At 56.8% G+C, this 24,965-nt stretch overlaps 12 protein-coding genes across 12 annotated transcripts; 7 read left to right on the forward strand and 5 right to left on the reverse strand.

Annotated features, from left to right (window-relative positions):
• Positions 1 to 842: 842 nt before the first annotated feature.
• On the forward strand, positions 843 to 2,705 carry ISF_01780 (C6 zinc finger domain protein; the record flags this gene model as incomplete). Its single annotated transcript, XM_018845387.1, has 1 exon — positions 843 to 2,705. The coding sequence occupies one exon, from the start codon at positions 843 to 845 to the stop codon at positions 2,703 to 2,705; it is 1,863 nt and encodes a 620-aa protein (XP_018707110.1).
• Positions 2,706 to 3,430: 725 nt separating this feature from the next.
• Positions 3,431 to 4,213, forward strand: ISF_01781 (Cytochrome oxidase assembly protein 1; the record flags this gene model as incomplete). The annotated part of the gene is made up of 2 exons (XM_018845388.1): positions 3,431 to 3,632; positions 3,702 to 4,213. The coding sequence occupies 2 exons, from the start codon at positions 3,431 to 3,433 to the stop codon at positions 4,211 to 4,213; spliced, it is 714 nt and encodes a 237-aa protein (XP_018707111.1).
• A 237-nt stretch (positions 4,214 to 4,450) lies between these two features.
• Positions 4,451 to 5,458, reverse strand: ISF_01782 (60S ribosomal protein L3; the record flags this gene model as incomplete). The annotated part of the gene is made up of 1 exon (XM_018845389.1): positions 4,451 to 5,458. The coding sequence occupies one exon, from the start codon at positions 5,456 to 5,458 to the stop codon at positions 4,451 to 4,453; it is 1,008 nt and encodes a 335-aa protein (XP_018707112.1).
• Positions 5,459 to 5,932: 474 nt separating this feature from the next.
• Positions 5,933 to 6,718, reverse strand: ISF_01783 (DUF1000 domain protein; the record flags this gene model as incomplete). Its single annotated transcript, XM_018845390.1, has 2 exons — positions 5,933 to 6,356; positions 6,468 to 6,718. The coding sequence occupies 2 exons, from the start codon at positions 6,716 to 6,718 to the stop codon at positions 5,933 to 5,935; spliced, it is 675 nt and encodes a 224-aa protein (XP_018707113.1).
• A 3,808-nt stretch (positions 6,719 to 10,526) lies between these two features.
• ISF_01784 (kinetochore protein spc25) lies at positions 10,527 to 11,393 on the forward strand (the record flags this gene model as incomplete). Its single annotated transcript, XM_018845391.1, has 2 exons — positions 10,527 to 10,761; positions 10,846 to 11,393. 2 exons carry the CDS (start codon positions 10,527 to 10,529, stop codon positions 11,391 to 11,393), a joined length of 783 nt encoding a protein of 260 aa, XP_018707114.1.
• A 533-nt stretch (positions 11,394 to 11,926) lies between these two features.
• ISF_01785 (hypothetical protein) lies at positions 11,927 to 12,273 on the forward strand (the record flags this gene model as incomplete). The annotated part of the gene is made up of 3 exons (XM_018845392.1): positions 11,927 to 11,998; positions 12,070 to 12,147; positions 12,211 to 12,273. The coding sequence occupies 3 exons, from the start codon at positions 11,927 to 11,929 to the stop codon at positions 12,271 to 12,273; spliced, it is 213 nt and encodes a 70-aa protein (XP_018707115.1).
• Positions 12,274 to 12,708: 435 nt separating this feature from the next.
• On the reverse strand, positions 12,709 to 14,571 carry ISF_01786 (CHY zinc finger domain protein; the record flags this gene model as incomplete). Its single annotated transcript, XM_018845393.1, has 1 exon — positions 12,709 to 14,571. The coding sequence occupies one exon, from the start codon at positions 14,569 to 14,571 to the stop codon at positions 12,709 to 12,711; it is 1,863 nt and encodes a 620-aa protein (XP_018707116.1).
• Positions 14,572 to 15,774: 1,203 nt separating this feature from the next.
• Positions 15,775 to 18,095, forward strand: ISF_01787 (dolichyl-phosphate-mannose-protein mannosyltransferase 2; the record flags this gene model as incomplete). The annotated part of the gene is made up of 3 exons (XM_018845394.1): positions 15,775 to 15,903; positions 15,956 to 16,086; positions 16,136 to 18,095. 3 exons carry the CDS (start codon positions 15,775 to 15,777, stop codon positions 18,093 to 18,095), a joined length of 2,220 nt encoding a protein of 739 aa, XP_018707117.1.
• Positions 18,096 to 18,676: 581 nt separating this feature from the next.
• Positions 18,677 to 19,474, reverse strand: ISF_01788 (secretion related GTPase SrgD; the record flags this gene model as incomplete). The annotated part of the gene is made up of 1 exon (XM_018845395.1): positions 18,677 to 19,474. The coding sequence occupies one exon, from the start codon at positions 19,472 to 19,474 to the stop codon at positions 18,677 to 18,679; it is 798 nt and encodes a 265-aa protein (XP_018707118.1).
• An 861-nt stretch (positions 19,475 to 20,335) lies between these two features.
• On the forward strand, positions 20,336 to 21,631 carry ISF_01789 (transaldolase; the record flags this gene model as incomplete). The annotated part of the gene is made up of 4 exons (XM_018845396.1): positions 20,336 to 20,375; positions 20,443 to 20,630; positions 20,698 to 21,007; positions 21,087 to 21,631. The coding sequence occupies 4 exons, from the start codon at positions 20,336 to 20,338 to the stop codon at positions 21,629 to 21,631; spliced, it is 1,083 nt and encodes a 360-aa protein (XP_018707119.1).
• Positions 21,632 to 21,673: 42 nt separating this feature from the next.
• Positions 21,674 to 22,464, reverse strand: ISF_01790 (Basic helix-loop-helix dimerization region bHLH; the record flags this gene model as incomplete). Its single annotated transcript, XM_018845397.1, has 2 exons — positions 21,674 to 22,264; positions 22,339 to 22,464. The coding sequence occupies 2 exons, from the start codon at positions 22,462 to 22,464 to the stop codon at positions 21,674 to 21,676; spliced, it is 717 nt and encodes a 238-aa protein (XP_018707120.1).
• Positions 22,465 to 23,069: 605 nt separating this feature from the next.
• Positions 23,070 to 23,975, forward strand: ISF_01791 (NAD(P)-binding domain protein; the record flags this gene model as incomplete). The annotated part of the gene is made up of 1 exon (XM_018845398.1): positions 23,070 to 23,975. One exon carries the CDS (start codon positions 23,070 to 23,072, stop codon positions 23,973 to 23,975), a length of 906 nt encoding a protein of 301 aa, XP_018707121.1.
• Positions 23,976 to 24,965: the final 990 nt, after the last annotated feature.

A 24,965-nucleotide genomic window follows, 5' to 3' on the forward strand; every position in this document is an offset into this window, starting at 1 on the left:
GGGAGGGGGGGCGCGGGAGAGGGCGTGTCGTTGGGCTGTGAACGAGGAACAGGATATGTTGTTTTGGGGGTTGGGGTGAGGGTTATTTTTAATGAGCTAGAGACGCTGGCAGGGCTGGACGCTGCCAAGTGCGAGATGCGTTGAGGCAGCAAGGTATGAGCATGCGTATAGTGGTGACCAATCATATACATTGTAAACATGTAAATACAGATGCAGCAACAAACGGCATGGGTAGTTTACCACATAAATGTAACATACTAAAATTGTTTACGTGGATGATGTTGTAGTTAGTGACCTCTCTGCAAGTTACTCAACCTCCCAAGATGCACCCCGGGTGCAACCGCCGAGTTCATCGGCTGCATTACAGCGTCGGCTAACAAAGGTAAAGCCGCCATTACAGCTTATTTGCTTCAATGAAGCAGAAATGCCGCGCCCCTCCTCTACATAATACTTTTTAAACCATTAGGTACCAATTAACCTATTAATACCATACGTGCGTCTACTAAATCCATCCATGCCGGGCTTCTGCCTTCCCTGTGTCCCACATATCCACCACGGCGCTGGCACCCTCCGACACCAAAGGGGGGGGGGTCCTAGATATCTTCCAAGCCGACCTAGACATACATAAGGACGCCACCGGTACGTCGCCCGTCCCAACCCTATACTACCTTTATATCCCATCTTCCTGTCCGCCCCCAATTGAGACGCCTCGCCCTTCTCAGCTGTCTCTTCTGCACCATCCCTCCTACAAACGCATGCCAAGAGCAAACTGTTGTTGGCTGGCATCTGCTTTTGCTCCCTCGAGCCCCCCCGGCGCTTGACACGTGCTTCCTGCAGCCATCATGATGAGCATCTACTCACCCCGAGATCCTTTCAGTCCAGATCCCCTCCCCGAAGAACCTCGAAGCAAACGAAGGGTCAAGGCCGAAGAGCGCCCTGATCGGAAGAAGCGATGGACGACAAAGGTAAAGACGGGCTGCGCTACATGCCGGTATGTTCCCACGCGGTTCATTCATAACGTCCGCAAATGTTTTACTAACGCCGTCGTTCTTCCCTCGACACACAGTGCCCGTCGGATCAAGTGTGACGAAGGAAAGCCCGTCTGCCGTCGATGCGTCTTCTCCAAGCGCCAATGCGGCGGCTACATGGACCAGCCGCCGCCTCAGTACGCCTCCACCGCCAACTCGTGCTGCTCCTCGCCCGCGTCGTCCTCAAGTGTTTGCGTCGCTCCCCCGCAGCAGCCGCCCGGACCCGGCCTCGGCCCCATCCACCACGACGCCAGCGCCCTCGAGCAGCAAATGTTTTACCTGTTCCGCACGCAGACCGTCCTGCAGGTCGGCTGCGTCCTCGACATGCCCTTCTGGCTTGTCGACGTCCCGCAGGCCGCCCAGGCCCACCGCCCGCTCTGGCACGCCGCCGTCGCTCTCGCCGCCCTGGCCACGTCGTCCAGCCACCACGCCTTCAACGACACCGCCGCCGCCGCCACCGCTGCCGTGTCTGCGTTCTCCGACACGACGACGCCGGTCGGGGTCGACGGCCTCACGGCGTTTGTCATGCGCCATTACCATGCCGCCATCCGCGAGCTCATCCCGTTGAGCAACCCGAGCGGCGATGCGCCGACCTTTGGGAACCAGCAGGTCCTCCTCATGACGAACGTCCTCCTCCTCGGCCTTGCCAGCATGCAGGGCAACCAGCGCGATGCGGCCATGTTTGCGCGGCACAGCCTCAGTCTCTTCAACGCCTGGCGGTTTTGGCAGCGGCAGGACGACTGGAAGACGTCCTCGCAGGGCGCCATGCTCTCGGTCGCGCCGCTGACGGCGCTCATGTATCGCCTGCAAAGCCAAGAGGTTGCTGATCGCCTCGAGCGGCCCGCTTGGCTGCTGTCCGAATTTGACCAGTTCACGAGGCTCCCGTCCGCGACCCCGTTCGTGTCGCAAACGGAGGCGTACCGAGAGCTGCAGCCTATGCTTGCCGGGTTGACCCTGGTTGCCAAGGAGCGCCAGCTCAGACCATACACCGATTTCATGCTCCCCGCTCCCGACGCCTGTCTCACCTTTCGCTACGCATTTACCGCGTGGAGGGCCAAGTATGACCACTTTTGCGACTCCCAGCCGCCCATGGCGGAAGATGGGCTGGAATCAATGATCTTGGGCTTGCTCAAGGCCACAGTTGAGCACGCTCTGTATCTATCAGACGACTACAGGGCGTTGCTACCGCTGCATCACCGCATGGTTGACACTGCGGAGAGAATCCTAATGGCTTTGACTCCCACGGCGGCGTTCGATCCTCATATCGCTAGCGGAAGTCCAGGGGCTTCCTCACCAACCTCGCCCGATCCCATGTCTGAGTGGTCGACCATGCCGACGTCAACCTCGCCGCCTCTGCCCGAACAGCCACGCATCACCAAGGTGCTCCCGTATTGTTTCGGACCGGTCGTGCTCGAGCCTCTCTTCATCGTCGCGATTGACTGCGTCGACTACGGCTTGCGCCGCCGCGCGATTTCGATCCTACGAAGATGGCCTCGTGCGGAAGGCGTCTGGTCCAGCGTCATCATGGCTGCCTTTGCCGAGGCTCTCGCGACGGTCCCGGATGCGATTGATGGTGGGCTTGAGGTGCTGGAGAACGGGCTGGGGAAGATGCAGCTGCGCAGCGTGACTGATACGAGCGAGAATTGGCCAGGCCGAGCGGTTCTTGTGACATGGTGAAAGAGCTACGCATGTAGCTTTTCACGGCTGCTTTATGCGGACGTTGTACTGCTTCTTCATCTTCCTGCATTACCTCATAGTGGTGAAGTGCGGAGGGTGAGATAGAGTTGTGGCTTTGGGAGGTTTATACTACTGCATAGCGATGATTTTCAAACATAGCATTTAGAACAAATATTATGCGTTTTCGTTAAAACTCGACGCCCTCAACCACCCACTTTCGGCGTTTACACAGCTTCGCTTCAACCAAAGACGATATGGTGGAGTTTGGTATCCCATTGTACGTTGAATTACGGCAGCTAAGACTAGTTACATGATATCGAACTCTTTAATTTATTTATGAAAGAATTTTATATACCTCTTTTTTTTTCTATATTTGATTGTCCAAGTTGAACTCGCTAGCCCCAACACAGGGAGTCCACTGTAACCTTGCTGGTCATGTTGGTAATGGGCAAGAATAACCGAAATTACGTGCTCATAAATCAAAACCAAAAACACCACACCCTCTTGTATTTCTCCCTCCGGCCAAGGAGCTGTCTCCATCGTAAGTTGGAAGGAAGATTGTCGGCGCCAAACAGCCGCCGATTCACCTGAGTCGCGGCTGTTTTTTTCGCTGGCGATGGCGGTGGGTCTGCCCCCTTCGAAATTCGACAACGCCAAGCGTCACTCTTACTCACGCCATCCATTCATCACCACAACCACCACCACCACCGCCGCCGCCGCACATCATGAACCCACGAACCGCCGCCTCAATGCTGCGGCAACGGACCGCCGGCAACCTGCTCCGCGCCGAGCAGGCCGCCACCACCGCCGGCCGCCACTCGTGCCTGCGCAGCCGCCACGCCCAGCAGCAGAAGCGCTGGAACACGCCCGCGCCCAAAGCCGGCGACGGCCCTCTCATGTCCCGCCGCGCCGACCGCCAACTCCCCGGTATGCCCTCCCCCCCTTCCCCTCGCCCTTCCCCCTCACCCCCTCTTCCCAGCTAACCCACCGCCTCAGACGTCTCGCAGGTCGGCTTCCGCTGGGGCCGCACCCTCCCGCTCTTCGCCGTTCTCGTCGCCGCCTCCTCGCTCGCCATCTTCAACTACCAAAAGTCGTCCTCACCCGTCATCTCCTCGACCCTCTACGCGCTGCGCACCTCGCCTCGCGCCCGCGCGGCCCTCGGCGACGAGGTCTACTTCAAGCACTCGATCCCCTGGATCTCGGGGGAGATCAACCAGGTGCAGGGCCGCATCGACGTGCGCTTCTCGGTGCGCGGGTCGCGCGGCACGGCGGTGATGCGCTTCGCGAGTCGCAGGCCGGGAAGCCGCGCGCTGTTCGAGACGTCCGAGTGGAGTCTGCGGACGGAGGACGGCACGTGGATTGATTTGCTGGAGGACGGCGACCCGTTCGGGACGCTGCTGGCGGATGAAGGCATGGAGGCGGCGGCGGCGGCGGCGGCGGCGGCGGAACCGTTGGTGGAGGAGCCGGTCCAGAGAGGGTTCAGGCAGCAGGGCGCGCTGAACAAGTAAAGGGGAAGGGGAGAGTGCATTCATACACAAACACAATCTCTGCTTAGCGTCGGAAAGTCCACCGCGGTGGACGTAACTGTACAATAATATCAATTCATGTGTACATCTATAAATACAAGTGAAAAACCGGCAACAAGATATCCGCTTCACAAAATGAGGAGCTTTGTTTTACAAACATGCTAGCCCGCACCCTCATTCTTCCCTGCCAACCCCAATTTTCCTTCCCATACCCTCTCTTTAGAACTGGGCATTGTGTGCTTGGCGCTCCTCCTTGCGCTCCAAATGCGTCTCCCGTGCCTGCTGCAGCTTGGCCTCGGCGTCCGGGTGCCGCTTCTCCAGGAGCTTGAGCGTGCTCTTCCGGAACGGCTTCCCCGGGGCCTTGCGCTTCTTCGCGTCCTGCAGCTGTATGACGCGGCCCTTGGGCCCCGGCACCGGCCCGCTGACCAGCACCACGCCGAGCTCGTTGTCGACCTTGAGCACCTTGAGGTTCTGCACCGTGACGTGCTGGAAGCCCATGCGGCCCGGCATCTTCTTGCCCGGCAGCACCCTGCTGCCGCTGCCCTGCGAGGGGCCCGTCGTGCCGATCGTGCGGTGGTTGAGCGAGTTGCCGTGCGACGCCTCCTGGCCCGCGAACCCGTGGCGCTTCATGCCGCCCGCGAAGCCCATGCCGCGCGACCGCGCCCGCGCGTCCACGTGCTGCCCAACGCGGAACCAGTCCGGCAGCAGCGGCGCGCCCACGGGCAGCAGGCCCTCGGCGCCGCGCACCTTGAACTCGTGCAGGTCCGCCTTGGGCGCCACGCCCTTGGCCTCGTAGTAGCCGAGCTGCGGCGCCGCGACGCTGCGCGGGTTCGCCGAGCCCTGCCCGACCTGCACCGCCCAGTAGCCGTGCCGCGCCCGCGTCTTGTTGGCCACCACCTGCACCTGGTCCAGCTGCAGCACCGTGCACGGCGTGCGCACCTTGCCGACGAACATGCTGGTCATGCCCTTCTTGATCGCCAGCACGCCCGCGCGGTGTGGCGTCGTGTTCTCGCGCCGCTTGAGAGCCGCGGCGGGACCGGTGGTCGGCGCGGGGAGGCCCGAGTTGGGCTGGTTGAAGCGTCGGGGTTTGGAGCGCGGCGGCGCGGTCGACCACCCGTACTTGATGCCGCGGGTTGGGATCAGGGGGAGGAGGAGACGGCGGCCGGTGTCTGGTCGGGTGGGGGTGACCCGCGGGAGGGCCACCCGTATCGGTAGACGAAGCTGCATCGTCTGTGAGGTTGTGGCAGGTAGTCAATGGACGGTGGTTGAATGCAGCCTTTCTTTGGAGGTGTTGAAAGATTGGCTTAAGGAATCCATCAATTTTTTGTCACGTGCACCCCTGGCTTGCAGACCCACTGCAGCGCTGTAACTTACTTGGACCTCTGGGATCTGCCGCCTATCACTTGTAGGGCATTTTTGTTGAGGAAAAATTCGACAAAGAGAGATAGTCGCCTCTTTGATGTCAAAAAAATCGAACTTTATTTATCTACAATTCGATTCAGCATACAGAGCGAAACGGTGGTTCCCGTGGCCTTGGGAGAGGGCGGCTGCAACTTTTGGTGATCGGGATTCGCTAGTCTGAAGTGTCAAGCTCGGAACACCAGCCGAATCTTCTTCTCAAGAATTAAGCCGTGAAATCTTAGTAATTTTGTTCCTTTGGTTCTGCCGTTCATATCTCATGCCAATGTCGCACCGCTCGCCCTACATCCCCTGTCCCCGTCCACCGATGCCGCTCCCCATCGCGTTCACGTTCGTGCCCTTGACCTTGTGGTCCCCCGGCTGCGCCGCCGCCTCGTAGATGATGTTCGCCGGCGCCTTGCCCAGCCGCGTCCACTCGCCCTTGAACCCCACGTAGCTGACCCGCGTCTGCTCCTCCTCGCCGTCGCCAAAGTTGTCCTCGAAGAAGAGCCCCAGCCGCTGCACCTTGCCGAACAGCGCCCGCCGCACCGGGATCTCCTGCACCTCGGACGTCTGCGCCAGCTCCAGCACCTGCGTCGGCTTGGTCTCCTCGGCCGCCTGGAAGTCGAGGTGCTCCTGGTTGACGAAGAGCTTGAGCGTCCGGGGCGCGCACGCGGCGGGCGAGGTGCGGATGAGGATGGCGTGCAGCTTGACCTGGGCCGTGAACCTGGGAGGAGGAGGAACAAGCGTTAGCAACGGAGGCAAAAAAATCATGCTTCTCAAGTGATGAGTTCCATGTAGTAAGGTGGAAAAGCAATGACCGCGGGACAGGCCTTACGGGACGGTCATCAGAAGTTGCTCATCGGCATCGCTCTCCAGCTCTGGGTTCAGGTCTAGCCGCTCCGCCCACGTCTTCTTGACGATGGCCTTGCCGGCGTCGCGCCGCGATTCGTTGAGTGTTACGATCTCGTCAAAGTTAATTTGCTCGTACAGCGATGACTGTAGCGCCGGCGTGATGTCGTCTGAGTGGTCATGGTCGTGGCCGCCGGACTCGTCGTGGCAATGTGAGTGTGAGTGCGAGTGCGACATGGTCGGCGCAGGCTTGTGTCTGGGTTCACCTGTTTCTCAAATGCGTATTGTTCGCCTGCTTTCTACTTATTAGGTTGAATCGGTATTTTCTTTTCAACTGATGACATACATGTACGATCAAGGTTGCCAACTTCCCACGAGATGGATGGAGCGGTTACCAAGTGCCTGCCCCACTGCAGCTAACCTTTGACAAACAGGGCAATCCTCACACGACGGACCACGCAAACAAGTAATTCAGCAGGGCTTGGGTAATATTTAGCAGTATGGTACATATATATGGAGTTTTAGAGCATCTATCTGAAACCTGCCTTCTTTTTTGTCTTGGCCTTCTTCTTTCGAGCGCCATGGGTCCCCGAAACGGGCTGGCTCATGGTCACTGGCAACGAGGGTGCTTGCGTCTGTGACGAGTTGGGTAGGACCTGGCTCGAAAGGATCGACATGCGTACAGCAGGCCCTGGCGAAGAGCCCGGAATCTCCTCCCTGCGACCCTGCCCGGGACTCTGCCCCATCATTGACTGTCGCCTGAATTCATCCAAACGCGACCTTCGTTTGGCCCGCTTCTCGCGCCTCTCTCGCGCCCCTCTGAACTTTTCATCCGAGGCGACGGCTACCGTCGACACATATTCCTCCGGGTCGTGACCACGCTCGGAAGGCCAGTATGAGAGCAGGTTGTGTGGTCTCGATGACGCTGGCTGCGTGGTCGACAGCGAGGGCGCCAAAAGGCACAGTCTCGCCCAGGCGTCGTCACTTCCGTCGGTTGAGGCGCTTTGAGTGACCTGGGAGCTAGGTAGTGAGGACGGGAATGAAGCTGAGCTGGGTGGTTCTCTGCTCGACCACTGCACCGGTGGTGAGGACGTGATTATAGTTGAGCTGGGTGTTTGTTTGCTTCGCCCATGTTCTGCCTGAAGTCTCTGCGGACCAAACAGTGGAACATCCTGAACTAGAACGCCGTAGCTGGACAAGAGCATGTTTCGTGCCACTTCTGCTATCCACACTTTTCGTTGCCCCTGGACATCATCTGTGATGCGTGATTCTGAGACGTCGAGCCAGAAGCCACAATAAGCCTGAAATAAGTACCGAAAGCCGATCAATGAATCTGCTGGTTCTTCGTCGTTGGAGCGTCGAAGTTGTGGGACGATTTTCACTTCATCGCAAGCGTCAAACAGCCTTTCTATTTCTGTTTCCATATCATTGTTGACGTCGTCGAGTCCCGTCCCATCCTCTAGTGCCTCTGCAAGCTGAACCCTATATCTTGTTAGTTGATGTTTGGAGTGATACTGGAGTGTTTCGTACCAAGTAGTTAAGGGAGTCCTGCTTCTTGGCTCGGCCACATTGAAAATGTGCTGCATCGCCTCGAACAAATCTTTGGGAAGGCCTCTAGGCCCTGCCCGCTGAGCGTCTGTCAAGCTTCTACTGATGGCCCAACAAAGCCTCTCCATGTTCAGCCGGACTGGCTGCGGAAGTTTGGCCTCCGGTGCTTTCTCGCCAATTAATCCATTTTCGTCAGCGTCACCATGCTGAAGTGCCGAGGTTAAATCCCTTTCCGTCATGCTATCGGGAAGCACAAACGTGCTTTCGACGCGCTGCAAGACATTATCTCGCTGCTTCTTTCGCTGCTGTTCCTGTTCAGTCATCGACCAAGCTAGTCGATTCTTGGGCAGCAGAATATCCTGATGTGGAGCGTGCGTCGTAGTGTAGATGCCGGATTGGAGACTCAAATTATCAAACAGAGCATTGACCTGGAAGAATTCCACTCCTGCCTGCATGTACTTGGTCCCCAAGCTAGATGGGTTTTCGTCGTCAGAGACCGTGAGAGGTAGCGGGGTGACAGTCATGTGAGAGATATTCGAGGGACGAGAAGGAGCGATGCCGCCTGGGAGAGAAGTAACGTGTCGATGCCAGCGCACAGGGCCCGCATCTTCAGTCTTGAACCAATACACGAAGAGTTGGTTTGTCTTTATCGAAACGATAAAAACCATTGCTGTGCCATCTTCCAACGAGCATGTCGTCATCTTGGCAGTCGCGGACCCCTCTCCTATGTGAGGTACGGTGATCAGAATTATGGGTTGGCCCTGGTCCTGGACTATATCGGCCCAGACGAGGGTCTTCTCTGTCAATATGAAGATGCGACTCTCTGTAGCAGGGCAGTTGTGAACAGCCAGAATATGATTATTCTTGCCTTCTGGAGCCCAGAACTTGTTCGAAATCGGGACCATGCTATCCGAACGCATGGCTACGGCCTGCAGCAGAGTAGCTTTCCACATGAGAAGAATTGGCGTCGATAAGATCGAGCTACGGGTGCGTGTGTCTGCTTCGAACGGATCTAGCTTAGCATCCCTCGGTGCGGAGACAATGACAAGACCATGTTTTTCAGCTCGATGTTTGTGCTGCAACGGGAAGTCTGCGAGCGGGCCAGTAATGATATGCCCACGCGCTTGCATCGCCACTCTGACACTATTGCAGCCAATTCGTGGTGTACCCTTTAGATCCCATATGCTCCAGAAGCCGCACTCGTCAATCAAAGCGAGAATGGGTTCTTTTCTAAAGCCTGTAGAGCAAAACACTACATCCGAATGGGCATTACCGCCTGTGTCGGTATGGCGTAGCTTCAAAATTGGATTTGGCTTGACCTGGACTTGGAAATTGCCTGTGAAAGAGCTGTGATGGGCATTAGGGGTTGGGACTGTGTGGTATTCAGGCTGCAATATCGTCGTTGAGGTGCCCTTCTGGACGAGTAGCCATCGAACATGGCCTCGCTTCGAACGGCCTTGCGCATATTTAATCTGAGTGATAGGGAGGCCATCAGAAGCCCAGGTAACTTCCCTTTCGCTCTGTAGAGGATCAATTACAGAGACCTGCAAAGAAGCATCTGCGTTGTCCTCCCATTCCCACTCGGTCTTTTCGGCGACTGCTAAGCGCAGAATTTCGCCTGATACGCCTGTCGCAGAAGCCAGAAATGGAACGGGCTTATTTTCGCTGTGACGGCTAGACACCGTTGGCATTGATCCGACTGCGAGCAACAGGCCGTCATTATTAAGCGCGTCAGTGGCCTTGAACTTGGCCATGTCCTGACGAAGCGGCTCCTGAAATGCGAAGTTGCCCATGACCGCTTCGGGATGAGCCTTGATGAGCCATCGCCGCTGCTCGCGACGAGCGCGCCATACCTCAGAGCCCACGTTGGGCTGCGCCGGCTTGGATGGCGGGTAGAGCTCAGTGGTTGCGCCAACAATGGAGAATCGAGGCTCTGTGAGAAAGGTTAGATAGAAGATAGACGTGAGGGAAGAACTGTGTGGCTGACCTCTGTCGATGTGCCGAGTTGAAATAAGACTGCCTATTTGGTCTCCCAGATGATGGTCTGCCAGTCGATATGATAGTATACCGGCATCGCCATATGCATGGCCTGCGAAGTTGTATGCTTCAGCCATTTGGGACTAGTAAATATTTTCTGTCCGATGTGATTGGCTTTGTTGTCGTTGCATGCATCCTGAGCGAAAAAAAAGCAAAGAAAAGCAATGGATGAAGTAATTAAGAGGTGTTATTCGAAAATACGAATGCAAAATCCTGAGCTGCAGTAAACCATTCATGTAGTTAATGTTCATAACTGAGAAGAAAAAAAGGTTAAAGTGAACATCGGTTTTGAATCACGTGCGGCAGTCGCTGGAGGCGTCGGCCGAGCAACGCGGTCACTCTAAGTAAACACCTCCACCAAGTTAACGCTATCGCGTCAGGTATCAATCTGTGTCTGGGTCTTTTTTTGTTCTTCAAGGTTCAACAACACTAAACGCTGACGAGAAATCGAAATCACAAAATGGCGACGGCGCACGAGCACACATTGACATTTTCTGGCAGCGTAAGCCGACAAACATTGGCGCCAGTCGGGCCATCCATGGTAGACCAGCTACCAAACATCAACTTTGGCTTCGACGAGCTACGCGATCGCATGGCCAAATTTACCAACAAATTCGACGCATACATCGAGCGAGGCCGCAAGCGAGTATTGGAAGAGCGCAATCAATTTCGCATGGACGTCGCTGAGCTACAAGGTATGGACAGACTCTTCCTTTTTCTTTTTCCTCCTGGTCTCGTAGCTCGCAACTCAGTCAGCTAACCTACTTTTTGCCCGCCAGAGGACCAACGCATGAAGAAGAAGGACATTGAAATCGCACAGGTCAAGACGACCACGTACCAGCAGAGCGTCGAGAAGGAGGAATCGGAGAAGCAGGAGATGGAGGCCGCCATCGCCGCCCTCTCCGCCGAGCGCGACGCGCACCTCGCGACGCGCGACGGCCTGCAGGCGCAGATCGCGCAGACGCAGCGGGACATCGACGCGCGGCTGGCGGCGCAGCGGGCGCACGCGCGGCGGCAGGAGGCGCAGTCGCGGTTCAACGTGCCGGAGCTCGACTTCTGGATCACCAACCTATGCCTACGCATCGACGGCGCGGGCCGCGACGACCGCCTGCGCTTCGTCTACACGCACATCGACGAGCGCAACTGGGAGCGCGAGGCCTGGTTCGAGCTGATCACGAGCGCGCGCGACTACGACGTCCGGCACTGCCGGCCGAAGCTGGAGCGCGAGGCGGTCGAGAGGGTCCTGGAGAGGGTCAACGAGTCCAGGGAGCTCGTGGTGCTGCTCAAGGGCATGAGGGAGCTCTTTGTGGAGGCTATGCGATCGTGATGGCTGGGGGGAGGGTGGATGGTTTTGTATATATCCTGTGTGTATTTGGGCGTATCTTGACCTTGGGAGGTGGTCATGGGGCATTTGATGGTGTTGGGGCGCGTTGATTGCTGAGTCTCGGTTACACTTTTGACAGCGAATAATTCCAAGCGATTTTTCGACTTGCATATTTGAACTCAAACTGAATCGTATTGCCTGGGGTGGCAATGTCTGGGCACACCTGGGTGATTAACAACTTCTAAAGTCGAGGTGCAAGGTGGAACTGCCAGCTCTCAAGCGGGAGATAAAATAAACCTTGTTGAACGGCAATATACTCGAGTCCAATTAAAATGAGTACCTTGGTCGATATCAAATAAACAGAGCGAAATTAATCAAACAAAACCGTCCTGATTTATTGGTCTCAACATCTTCTACAATCGCCTCTGCCATTTAAACCGGGCCGACCCTGGCGGGGTGTTGCACTTGCACAAGTCGCGTCTCGCGCCAAACCATCAACCCCGTTCAGCATCAAACAAGAGCATCCCAACACAGCCATGCCCGAGATTGACAAGCGCGCCGCCGCGCAGCAGGCCGTCGACATTCTACACGAGATTTCTACCATTCTCGTACGTCCCTGCCTCCCTCCGCTGGTCCATAACCCTCCAATCTTCATCACCCACTGACGACGCGCACCCAGAACTGCCACCTCGATCGCAAAACGGTGTCCATTTGCGTCGCGCTGATCGAGCAGGGCGTGAACCCGGAAGCACTGGCGGTACGTCATTTACCTCGAGGAGGTTCTTGTTGGGGGGTGAATTGCTAACAGACTACGCTGCAGCAAGTCATCAGGGAACTCCGCCAGGAGGCACAGCTCGTTGAGCAGGACATGGAGCGTCAATGACACGAGGAGGCGAACGGCCCATGCCGCTCTCCACACACGAAACATACGAATAATGACTGTATAATATTCATACTGAATTTCTTCCCCCTTCCCAAGAAAGTGGCTTTGTATGGACGTCTTGTCTTCTCAATACCACCCTGTCCGCTTGGTGATTAGAGCGCTACGCATAAACACAATACCACAATACATTTAACTTCATCCTTTGTACTGCCGCGCCGTGAAGGACAATGTTTGTATGCATTTTGTAATATACTCGAACTCCAACATCGCTTTCCCGAAACCATGCAAGCCCCAAACTCCAAAACAAAAGTAAACGCCGATAGATGCAGTCCCCGAGGCACCTCTCCCGTTGTCCGCCGCTATATCTTTGTAATGCCGTGAATGTATGCAAAAATTATAATCATAAGAGCTGGGTTAAAAAAAAAAGTTCCTGTTTCATCGATGACCGATCAGGACAATCTCGTTTGGGTCGTCTTCTTCCTCGTCGTCCTCGTCGTCCATTTCTGGAAGACCATCGCTGTCGCTATCGTACTCTTCCACCTCCTCTTCATCGCTGCTGGACTCTCCTCCCGAGCGACCCCAAATGCCGAGAATGTCGTTATCTGAGTCCTCCTCCGCAGCCATAATGGTCGGCAGGATATGGTGCTCGGGGAAAACGGGTTGTGGTGAGAGTGACCTGGCAGTCCGATCTGGCACGGGATGCTGCGAGTCGACTTGCAGGCTAGAAGAGTGTCGGCGGCGGTTAATAGCGCCCGCCGGACGTTCCGTAGGGATGCTCACTGGCTGTGCAGCCGTCATTGCTTCGGAAGCCACCGGAGGATCCTCTTGTCGTTCATTAGCCGCCTGTAGGATCTCACTGTTGCGGCCGAGGATCTGCAGTTCCACGGTATTATACGAAAGACAGATGAGACACTTGAGTCCAAGCCAGTGATAGGGCACCGTACACCTCCCAGAGCAATCGTTGCACAGCACGACAGCCTTGGTGTCTCGGAATTCAGCAGGCATAGGCTGTGCCTGAATCAAGAGGTCCAGGTTGCGGAACTGCGTTTCCATATTGGCAAGACTCTTGTTGCAGATGGGGCACTTATATGACACCTTCATGTGCTGGTCGTAGCACTTCTTATGAATGCTGTGGCCACATGGCATGAAGACAACAGGCTTTGGTGAAGTGAACATGTACTCGCCGCAGATGGGGCAGTCGCAGTCGGTGGAGCGCTCGATGCATTTGTGAGAGCTTTCAATCGAAGTGGTAATACAAGCACGGCACGTCTTGCAGTGGAAAAAGTCCTTGCCAAGGCCGTGGCCGCGGCGGCAGATGCCACAATCGTCACAGTGATAGATGGGCTTGCTCTTGCGGTTTTCCCAGAGTTTGCAAATATTGCAGTAATAATGTGCCGTGGTTTCACCGCAGTTGACGCAGGCTTCAGACGCCTTTTGTGGTGTACCGCAGAGCATACACAGCATGTGTTTCGTCTCGTGGCGAACGAGATTGTGGTCTTCTTGCGAATCGTGACAGAAGCGGCAGGTGTACCACTTGTTGCAGGTAGAACACTGGAGCTTGACGTTACGTTCGTAATGAGCACATCCCAGGGGTGGTTGCATATCTGGCGGCGTGATGGGGTCTCTGGTGCCATCGGCGTTCTTAGGCAGCCGGATGGGGGCGTAGGTCGGGGCCAGGTCGGCATCGGTGAGCAGGAACTTTTCTGCGGCAGCAGTCTCGCCGACTTGGTTCTGCCAGAATTTCAGTGATTCAAGCGTCATGGGCACCGGTACGCGGTACTCGCGTGATATCTCGGCTGCTGTTGGTTCTCGACCGGGGCTTATGGGAGCCAGGTGCGGCCGCGAGGCGCGGTAACCTTCCAACAATATTTCGTGTATCAATTTGGCCTTCTCGGCTTGCCCAATTTCTAGCACATTGATCTGGTGTATCCGCGCCCGTAGCGCGCTCATGCCATCGTCCTCGGGGATAGGCCCGCCAGCCTTACGAGGTGATGCCGGGAAGCCGAGGTGGTCGCGCGGCGGGGAGCTCGTCGAAGAGCGAGGTGTGACTGGCGTCGCCGCAGATTCGGAGAGCGGCCGGGTTACGGGACTCGAGGGCTCGGCGATGGGACTAGAGGGTATGACGGCGACATTGTCGTGGGCGTCGTGCTCTGGTTCGGAGGCGTCGCTTATGGCCTCGGGCGGCGCGGTGGCGGCGGCGTTTTCCTCGCCGGCAAATGTCGAACGGGAGATTTCAGAGAATCGGCGGGCTTGGCGCAGAACAGGGTTGATGATGAAATCAGAGACGAGGGACGACATGACATTGGTTGGTGCGTTCGCAGCTGCTGTTGCAGATGGTGGTGGATGGGGGAGGGCGCATAGATGGGTTGCCACGTAATGGGCGGGCTCTATATATACGTTGTCCTCGGAGATGGGCTGAGTATAAATGGTTTGATATGCTACATGTTATCACATGTGGTGTTGAGAAAGCGAGCGAGAAATGTCATGCCACAAGTAGGTTAAGAATGTCCAGGGTTTGATGTTCGCTGAGGTAAGGCGGACTGTAACTACCTAGAAACGCAGAGCACCTTGGCATGTGACGGACAGTCCGAAGGAGGCGGAATAAAGAAGAGGCAAAGGTGCTGGAGGGGATGGTGAAGTGTGGCGACAAGTGGCGGCGAGTCGACTAACTGTGGCTGGTGAATGGTTTGGTGGTCCCTGGATGTGAAGCGCAGGGTTTGTTACAGCACATTGTTTGGGTGCCACGTATTGCTCCGTAGCGCACAGTCGTCTGAAGCGGCGGCGTTTTGCGCAGCTGGGGCGGACTGGGCGGCATTGAATTAACTTGATGGCAAATCAGTGGCAGGGGGGAGAGTTGAGATTATCCATCCCATTTTCAGAAAAGCTGAACATGACCTGTATTCGTAGGTTTGCGAACCGCATCTGTGCGGGCTGTACGAATTGACGGAGCACCGGCCAGCGCGTCGCGTCCCACTAAAAGCACTAATTATAGCGGCCAGTTCTCTGCAATCTGGCCAAAATGGCTTCCAGCTAGACAGTGCTCGGGCGAAAAGCAGCCAATTCCAAGGCTCAGCGCTCCTCGTCTCCTGCAATGCTAGGGGGTAGCTGGCAATAGTTTGTACCCGCACAACACCTTGACAATCCCCTTTCGATTCCCATCTCCATGCCAGCCTTGCTTCTTCTCGTCGCCCTCTCCATCCTCCCCTCTATTTCCTCCTCATCGTCTTCTTTCATCGCGACTGCTATGGTCGCTGTCTGATGCTGGGGGCTTACTTCTTCTTTCTTCTTTCTTCCCATTTTTAGTCCTTTTGCTCCTTTGAGTCCTGACAGCTCGTCCCTTCGTTACACCTATCGCGAGGTCTTCTGCCTGGTCCAGCTGCGCCTCTCCTCCTTTTCTTACGCCGAGCCCACACGTCGTCGTGTGGTTCTCCTTTTCTACCTTCGATACGTATCGACTCTTTTAATACAAAGCCTTGATCCAGGCTACGAGAAACACACACAATGGCTGCCGATCGCGCCGCCGCCTCCGGCATTGATGCCGGAGAAGGCCTTCGCAAGCGCGCTGCCGGACCCTTGCAGCCCGCCCTTGCTGTGCCGCAGCCCGTCGATGACAAGAAGCTCGTCAAGAAGGTTGGTTAGCCTTGATCGCACCCTTCAATTGCTATGCCTAACAACCATCCAGGCCCCTACCGCCCTGGACATCTTCAACCAGTGGGAGCCCATCTTTGCCCCGCTGATTTTCACGGCCCTGGCCTTCTTCACCCGTCTCTGGAAGATTGGCATCAGCGATATTGTTACTTGGGATGAAGCTCAGTAAGCTGCTCCATTCGAAAAGGCACGCCACCTTGACTAACACCCGCAGCTTTGGCAAATTCGGCTCCTACTACATCAAGCACGAGTACTACTTCGATGTCCACCCCCCGCTCGGCAAGATGCTTGTTGGCCTCTCCGGCGTCATGGCAGGTTACAACGGCTCCTTCGAATTCAAGTCTGGCGACAAGTACCCTGAGGAGGTCAACTACACCTTCATGCGTGCCTTCAATGCCTTCTTCGGCATTGTCTGCATCCCTATGGCCTACTACACTGCCAAAGAGCTCAACCTTCGCCGCCCTGCCGTCTGGTTCGTCACTCTCATGGTCCTCTGCGAGAACTCGTACACCACCATTAGCCGATTCATCCTTCTCGATTCCATGCTGCTCTGCGGAACTGTTGCCACCGTCTTTTGCTGGGCCAAGTTCCACAACCAACGCCACAACAGCTTTGAACCGGAGTGGTTCCTCTGGCTCTTCCTGACTGGTGTCAGCATTGGCTGTGTGTGCAGTGTTAAGCTGGTCGGTCTTTTCGTCACTGCTCTCGTTGGCATCTACACTGCCGAAGATCTCTGGAACAAGTTCGGCAACACCAAGATGCCTGTTACCACTCTCGGCGCCCACGTCGTCACCCGTGTTGTTGGCCTCATCATTGTGCCCTTCCTCATCTACATGCTGTCCTTTGCCCTGCACTTTGCTATCCTCAGCAAGAGTGGACCTGGCGATGCCCAGATGAGCTCCCTCTTCCAGGCAAACCTCCAGGGCACCGATGTCGGCAAGGATAGCCCTCTCGAAATCGCCATTGGTTCTCGCGCCACTCTCAAGAACATGGGCTACGGTGGCGGTCTTCTCCACTCCCACGTCCAGACCTACCCCGAGGGTTCCCAGCAGCAGCAGGTCACTTGCTACCACCACAAGGACTCGAACAACGATTGGTTTATCTACCCCAACCGCAGCGAGCCCGACTACGACGCCAACTCCACCGACATCCGCTACATCTCTGATGGCTCCGTGATTCGTCTTATCCACGCTTCTACCGGCCGCAACTTGCACTCGCATGAGATTTCCGCCCCCATGACCAAATCTGACCGCGAAGTTTCCTCGTACGGCAACCTGACTGTTGGCGACGACAAGGACCACTGGCAGGTCGAGGTCGTCCGCGATGCTGCCTCTCGCGACCGCAGCCGGATCCGTACCCTGGCTACCTCGTTTCGTCTTAAGCACCCCGTCCTCGGCTGCTACCTCCGCGCTGGCAACACCAACCTTCCTCAGTGGGGTTTCAAGCAGATCGAAGTGACATGCACCCAAAAGAACAACCCGAGAGACGCGTACACCCACTGGAACGTCGAATCTCACTGGAACGATAAGCTCCCTGCCGGCGACCCTGGCTCGTACAAGTCTCCCTTCTTCCATGACTTTATCCACCTGAACGTCGCTATGATGACGTCCAACAATGCCCTTGTTCCCGATCCCGACAAGCAGGATGACCTCGCTTCTCAGTGGTGGCAGTGGCCCATTCTGCACGTCGGTCTCCGCATGTGCGGCTGGGACGATAACATTGTCAAGTACTTCCTCCTTGGCAACCCTTTTGTTTACTGGGCGTCGACGGTGTCGCTTGGCTTTGTTGGCCTTGTTGTCGTTTGGTATGTCTTGCGCTGGCAGCGTGGCTTCAAGGACCTGAACAGCGAGGAGATTGATCAGATCCACTACGCCGGCATCTACCCCGTGCTTGGCTGGTTCCTCCACTACCTGCCTTTCGTCATCATGGCCCGTGTCACGTACGTTCACCACTACTACCCGGCTCTGTATTTTGCCATTCTCGCCCTCGGTTTCTTCGTCGACTGGTTGGTACGAAACCGCAGCCAGGCTGTGCAGGGGGGCGTCTACGGTGTGTTGTACTCGGTCATTGTCGGTCTCTACATTACCTTTATCCCAATTTGCTGGGGCATGACTGGCAACAACCAGCAGTACTCGTACATGAAGTGGTTCGAGACGTGGCGCATGAGCGACTAAGCAGGCCATGGACCGCAGGCGTCCCGTGGCGTGTCTGGATTTACAGAGAAATGCATATAGCCTGTAATATGCTGGAATTTTGTGTACGCCATGTGCAGTAATACACACTAGTAGAGGGAGAAAACGGAGACGTTGGGAGGAGGACGATGAAGACCATTCATGAAAAGCTGCAATGCAATGTATAACAGGTGCAAAATTACTGGTATTTCTGCTTCTTTTAAAAAATGTGCAGCTAGTCTAAAAAGGATCTTTCTGTTATGATTTTTTTCGTTGGATGCAAATTTCAAGTCAAGTCGTCATGCTCTGCTTTTCCAAATGGTAGAAGCTGTATGGCATGCTTCTGTGTCTAATGCAATATGATGTATTAGTTGACACAATTTGAAGTCGAGACCTGTGCGCAAACAGACGGTGTTATACAAAATTCAGAAAGAGTATTTTGGCATCTTGTGTAGCAAACCAGGCCATCCCCTTCCACCTAGGAAGAATCGCTGTCCCCGGTTCAATTATTATAGGCTTATGCTAGTTGTGTTTATTTGATTTATTCTTTCTTGTGTTCTTTGTTCAGCCTTTCGTCACCAGAATCAGCAGCATCCACCGGCGATGGACTTGCCGCCGTTGGGACCCAGCTTGACCTGGCGGCCCGCGCCACCTCCCGCATTGGGCCCCTTGACGCCGGACCTCCGATCATTCAAGTCGTACCTCCCCGCCTGGACGTTGTGGTATATGCGCTCCGCGACGCGCATGAAGGCGGCCTCTACGTTGTCGCCGCTCTTGGCGCTGGTCTCGACGTACTCGAGGACGCCGTTGGCGCGAGCCCAGGCCTCGGCCTCGTTGCGGGACACCTGGCGGGCCTCGGCGGCGGCGCCGCCGACGAGGTCGGCCTTATTGCCGACGAGGACGACGACAATGTCCGGCTCGGCGATCTGGCGGAGGTCGTTGAGCCAGTCGGTGACGTGCTCAAAGGTGGCGCGGCGCGAGAGGTCGAAGACGAGGAGGGCGCCCGAGGCGCCGCGGAAGTAGGAGCGCGTGACCGACTTGTACGTCTCCTGGCCGGCCGTGTCCCAGAGGGAGAGCTTCATGTGTTTCTGGGGGGTCTTGCTGGTGTCGCGGGGCGGGTCGGGCAGGCCGGCGGCGGCGACGGCATCGGAGGAGGAGGGTTGTTGTTGTGTCGAGGGGGTGCTGCTGGCGGGAGGTGCCAGGGCTGGCTTGCTGTGAGGGGGGCCGACGGGGACGATGCGAGAGCCGAACTCGACGCCGATGGTGACGTCGTGGTGCGGCGAGAAGCGGCCCTCGCAGAGGCGGATGGTGAGGCTGGACTTGCCGCAGCCCGAGTCGCCGATGCAGACGAGCTTGGCGATGTAGTCCCACGGCGCCGACATGGCGGTGGTGGTGGTGGTGGTGAGGAGAGAGGGAGGGATGACGGGGCTGACGGCGGTGGAGCAGAATCGAGTGCGGTGAGGGAGGAGGAGGAGGAGGAGGAGGACGTTGTCGAGAAGTTTTGTGTGTCGTCAGATGTGGTACCGAGAAGCCCTTCCTAGAGGAGTCGGCACGTGCGTGTAGGTTGATGTGGAATGATTGCGAGGCCGGACAACCCCCGGGGGAAGTGGACAAGACGGCAAAGGCGCTGAAGCTTCTGGCTCGGATGAGTGGGATGCTGGAGGCTCGAGGCAGATTCGGAGCGCGAAGTCTTGAGGGTTCGGATGCGGAAGGGGATAGTGCAAGCTCGAAAATCCGACGAGGTTTGGGGGCCAAGCGATGGGAGATGGTGCGATTCGTGGACTTGCTTGTTGCTTGTTGGGCAGCCGCAGCTTCTTGTCACAAGGTCAGGCTCTGTGGGGGAGCTGGGAGCTGGAAGCTGCAGGATCGGCGACGCGGAGACGGGTGTCACTGTACAGTGAGAGAGTACTGCAGCGCAATACGAGGACAATTAGAAACTCTAAAATAAAGTCAAGAAATATATTACATTAGTCATAAAGCTTTTTTTTTTCTTTTTTTCAAAAAAAAAAAAAAAAAAAAATAACCCTTTTATCCGCTCTTCGCTCCATCGTGACAGTGGTTGCTGTACAGTACCTGCATGCTTAGCGTCCGTTCCAGACCGAGTGCGGAGGTGTTCAACGGTGGGCGTACCGCAGAATATCATTATATAAACCCTTCAAATTCTTCCGAGTTTTGAATATTAAAATTTATTATAGTTGCAGTAAGCCACCAAACAAAGAAAAATATTTTGAGAAATCTACGAAATGGCAAAGACCACCTGGTTCGACGTGCTCCAGCACCACAGTATGTTCTCTCACTTACACCGGACATGACCTAGACACGGTCACAAAGCTGACCGAGATTCACATAGTCAAAATCGACATCGACGGCTTGGACCCGGCAGACACCGCGGCCCTCCTCCCCTTCGTCCCCTTTGACCAGACGAGCAACCAGAACCTCGTCCTCCTGCGGATGGTCGCCCCCGAGAACCGCGAGCTCTTCCTAAAGACTGTCCGCGAGCGCAAAGACGACGGCTGGCGCGCCATTCTCGACTGCATGGTGCGTATACACAGCCTACAACCTCTCACCAAAGGAGAATATAATGCTAAGCCAAAGTGCCGTGTAGAGCGTCCGTTTGTGCGCCCTCAACAAGGACAAGATCCGCGGGCGCTTCCTCCTCCAGACGTCGCCGGCCGACGCCTACGACGAGGCCAAGACGCTTGCCCACGCGCGCGCCTACGCCCGCGAGTTCGAAAAGGAAGGCATCGCCAAGGACCAGTTCTGCATCAAGATCCCCGCCACGGGACCGGCGCTCAACGCCGGCCGCGAGCTCCTCAAGGAGGGCATCCGCACGCTCGGCACCTCGCTGTTCAGCGTGCCGCAGGCCGTCGCCGCCAGCCAGGCCGGCTGCCTGTCCATCAGCCCTTACTACAATTGTGAGTATTCAACAAGACGGGGGATTTGGGAGTCGCAGAAGTGATGAAGGCTAATGTAGATTTCGAAAAAAAAAAAAAGTCTCCTGGTACCACACCGACCGCGCGCAGTGGCCGGACCTGCCCGACCCGGCCCTGCAGCACCCCATGTCGCCGCGCATCGTCCAGATCCTCAACGCCTACCGGACTCTCTCCGCGAGGAGCGGCCCCGGCGCGCCGCCGCAGCCGCTGGTCAAGATGGCGAGCTTCCTGTCGGCGCGAGAGGCCATGGCCATGGCGGAGCTCGGCTGCGCGCACGCCACGATCCCGGCCAACGTGCTCGCGGAGCTCGCGGCGCTCGACGTCGAGACGAACCAGCCGCCGCCGTCTCAAAGCGCAGCAGAGGGCGTGCCGGCGGAGCGTCTGATGCACCTGGCGGCGACAGATCCGCTGGTGGCTGACAAGGTGCCGGTGTCGGCGGAGGAGGTTGTCGAGGTGGACTACCTGGCGGATGGAGGTGCAGCGCTGCAGGTGGCGATCGAGGCGGATCCGATGACGACGAGGGGCTTGGAGGAGGCGCTGGCCATGTTCGGGGCGTGTGAGCGGCAGAGCCGTGCTGCGATTGAGGAGGCGCTGAAGCGGATTTGAAGCAGAGTTGCATTCGGTGTAGTAGAGGCTTAGGATAGCTGTTCATAGGCCAAGCCCGGACCAGATGTCGTCTGTCGCTGCAGAATCGTCGAGTGTCGTGTTGAATAAAGTGTCGTCCGGGAGGAGACTGGCGGGAAACGTGAGATGGGCGATTGCGTCGAAGCCCTCGCGAGGCGGCGTGGGCACGCCCGTAGGAGCTGGCAGGGACGAACTCTCCGGTGGCAAGGGTAGAGTAGAGCAAGACCATGGAAGTCGTTCCTCCTGCGATGCCGGAATGGCCGTGAATTCGAATTCTGTTTCCCACAAGCCCAGATCGTACTGCCATGTGCCGGTGCCGGAACCCTGCCCCGTCCCCGTAGATGAGAGCGTTGCGTCCTGCTGACTCCCGCCATCTCCCACCGCGGCCAGCGCCGTCTTTTTCCTCGGCTCCGGCCCCTCGTGCGCGTCTCGAAGCGTCGCCGTCCCGCCGCTACCGTCTCCGCGGCGGTTGTCCGCGAGCAGCGCCAGCATGTCTCGCGCCGCGGCGGCGCACAGAGCCCGCTGCTCGCGCAGGTGCGCAATGGTCTCGCCGACGATGCGCACCTTGGTGAGGCGCTGGGCGTGGGCCAGCGAGGGCACGAGATGGGCCAGGTCCTGCAAGCGGTGAGCATGCTTGTTTGGATTCCTCGCGTACGAGGGAGAGAGGGAGAAGAAGGTAAACTACGTACCAGAAAGTTCCCGTTCATCTCCTCGCGACGACGCTTTTCGATGGCGAGGTTGCGGGCCATGACGTGCGGGAGAGGGCGCGGCCGTTTCCGACGCCGGGGAGTCGGTGAAGTCGGCGGTGGTGCCATGGCGTCCTTGTTTCAAGCCCGCGTGGACAAGAGCTCAAGTTTGGGGTCTTTGTTTTGCTCTTCTTGGATGATAAAGACAAAAATGGCGTTGCGTAATCCTCCGTAGCTGATCACCGCAGCCTGGCAGGCTCACTGTCCAAGGGCCTGGGTTCCCCACGGCGCCAAACCGGCTCCGTCGTGGGGGTTGCAAGTCATCAAGCCTGCCGTCCGGCGACCGGAGGGGTCTAATAATAAATCGTCCAACTCCGAGTAAGCCTTGTTTGCATCTGCCAATCATATGGACGGCTGTACGGAAATCTCCACCGTTCTGATGCCGTGACTGTGCAGTTGGCTCCTGTTGATTGAAGTGTACTGTACAGTACACCACCTAGGCCTTTTGCTGTATCTGGCAGGTGATCGTCTCTGGATGATCCTCAAAGCTTTGGTGGTAGAAGCTACGCGAATATAGCTTGAGCAGGCTCGTTCACCATGTTTGCAAATTTGGGCTTAAAAAAGGCACTCCCTGTCTCTCTCAAGACGAAGACCTCCATCTCGAACCAATTCCATTGACTTTGCTGTTTGCCCGCCCAATCTCTTGCCGACTTAACATACACAGACCGCCCGACATGTCAGTGCCTCGATCCGAGCTGATTCATCGGAGCATCCCGTCGATGGAGCTCAGCTCCGGCTCCGGCACCTCCAAGACCGCCGTCCCCTCGCCCGTCCCTGCCAGCCTGTCGCCCACTGACCGCGCCCTCGCCCGCTTCGCTGTGACCGGCAACGCGCTCGTCGCTGGCGGCGCCGGCGACATCGGCCTCGCCGCGTGCCGCGCGCTCCTCGAGCACGGCCTCTCGGGCCTCGCCATCCTTGACCTCTCCTCTTCTGCCGGCGACGCTGCTGTTGCTTCCCTGCGCGCCGGCTTCCCCTCCGCCACCATCACCTTTCACCGCGTCGACGTCACCTCCGCCTCCGAGGTCGCCGCCGCCATCTCCGCCGCCGAGGACCGGCTCGGCGGCGCCATCACCACCTGCTGCATCTTCGCCGGCATCGTCGGCTCCGCCCACGCCCTGAACTTGGAGCCTCCACAGTTCCGCACCATGCTCGACGTCAACGCGACCGGCACCTTTCTCGTCGCGCAGGCGGCGGCGCGCGCGATGGTGGCGCGGGGCGTGACGGGCAGCGTGGTGCTGACGGCGAGCATCTCGGGGGCGCACCTGGTCAACTTCCCGCAGCCGCAGGCGCACTACAACGCGGCCAAGGCGGCGGTGCTGGCGCTCAAGAGCTCGCTGGCGGCGGAGTGGGCGCGGCACGGGATCCGGGTGAACAGCGTGAGTCCGGGGTACGTGGACACGGTGCTGAACGAGGGCGAGGGGCTGGAGGCGCACAGGAGGGAGTGGGCGAGGCGGACGCCGTGGGGGAGGATGGGCGTGTCGGAGGAGGTGACGGGCGCGGTGGTGCTGCTGGCGAGTCGGGCGGGGAGTTATATGACGGGGGCGGATATCCTAGTTGACGGAGGGATTTCGGTTTTTTGAAGAGACGAATATGGACTTTGTATGATGTTTGTGGTTGAGTGTAGTTATTAATCGTCTTGGTGGCTGGTTGGGTAGAGAGTGCAGATGAAGGATGGCGAGTTCTACTGGCACGATAGTCTGACAGGATGATATTCAATTGAGACATTTTGATATATTTTGATATATTTTGATATATTTTGAAAAAAAAATCTATGTATTGTTTCGCTTTCTTTTTTTCTTTCTTTTTCATTCCTTCTACTAGCATGCCGTGTTGTGTCTCGGGCGTGAACCGCTGCATTGTCTTTAGTAATAGTTCCAAAGGCGGTCGGTCCCTATCTCTGTCGGGTATTTCTTCTTTTTTATTGACAAAAGAGAGAGAGAAAATTTTAACAGGTTTGAAAGGCATACTGGGTCGTGGTTGGTGACGAGGTGTTTGGTGATGCGGCGTGACCACCTGCTTCATCCGGTAGAGCACAGCCAGGTACTGTAGGTATGTATGTACATAGGTACCTGGTACGGTGTAATAATAAGCAGCCAGCCAGTAACTGCACAACAACCACAAGAATGTACCAAATACTATTAAATCCACCAAAAGAATTCATCCACAAATATCCAGTAAACATATAGTAACTTATCTAGGTGAGTTGTAACAGGTACTGCTGCTGCTGCAGCAGCTGCAGGTGCCATCATCACCGCCTTATCTACCCCAGTCAGCTGCTAGCAGAGTCATCTCCTACCCTGAAACCCCACGCTCACAGGATCCCAATCAATGTCCCATGACCAAGACCGCCTCCATGCCGTTTCCGACTTGATCCGTCCGCAACCATAATTATTCATCTTCAAAATCACACTGCATCTTCAACACACCCTCCATCAGCACCAGCTGCATTTCCCCTTGTTCCGATTTCACGTCTCACCGCATTACCTCCCACGACAAAGCTCAATAATCATCCCTGCGACCAGACTGCATCCCCCCCAGGCATCCTTCATCCTCTTACCTAGTGCGTAATC

Source organism: Cordyceps fumosorosea (assembly GCF_001636725.1).
Source record: "Cordyceps fumosorosea ARSEF 2679 chromosome Unknown scaffold_3, whole genome shotgun sequence".
NCBI classification, from domain to species: Eukaryota; Fungi; Ascomycota; class Sordariomycetes; order Hypocreales; family Cordycipitaceae; genus Cordyceps; species Cordyceps fumosorosea.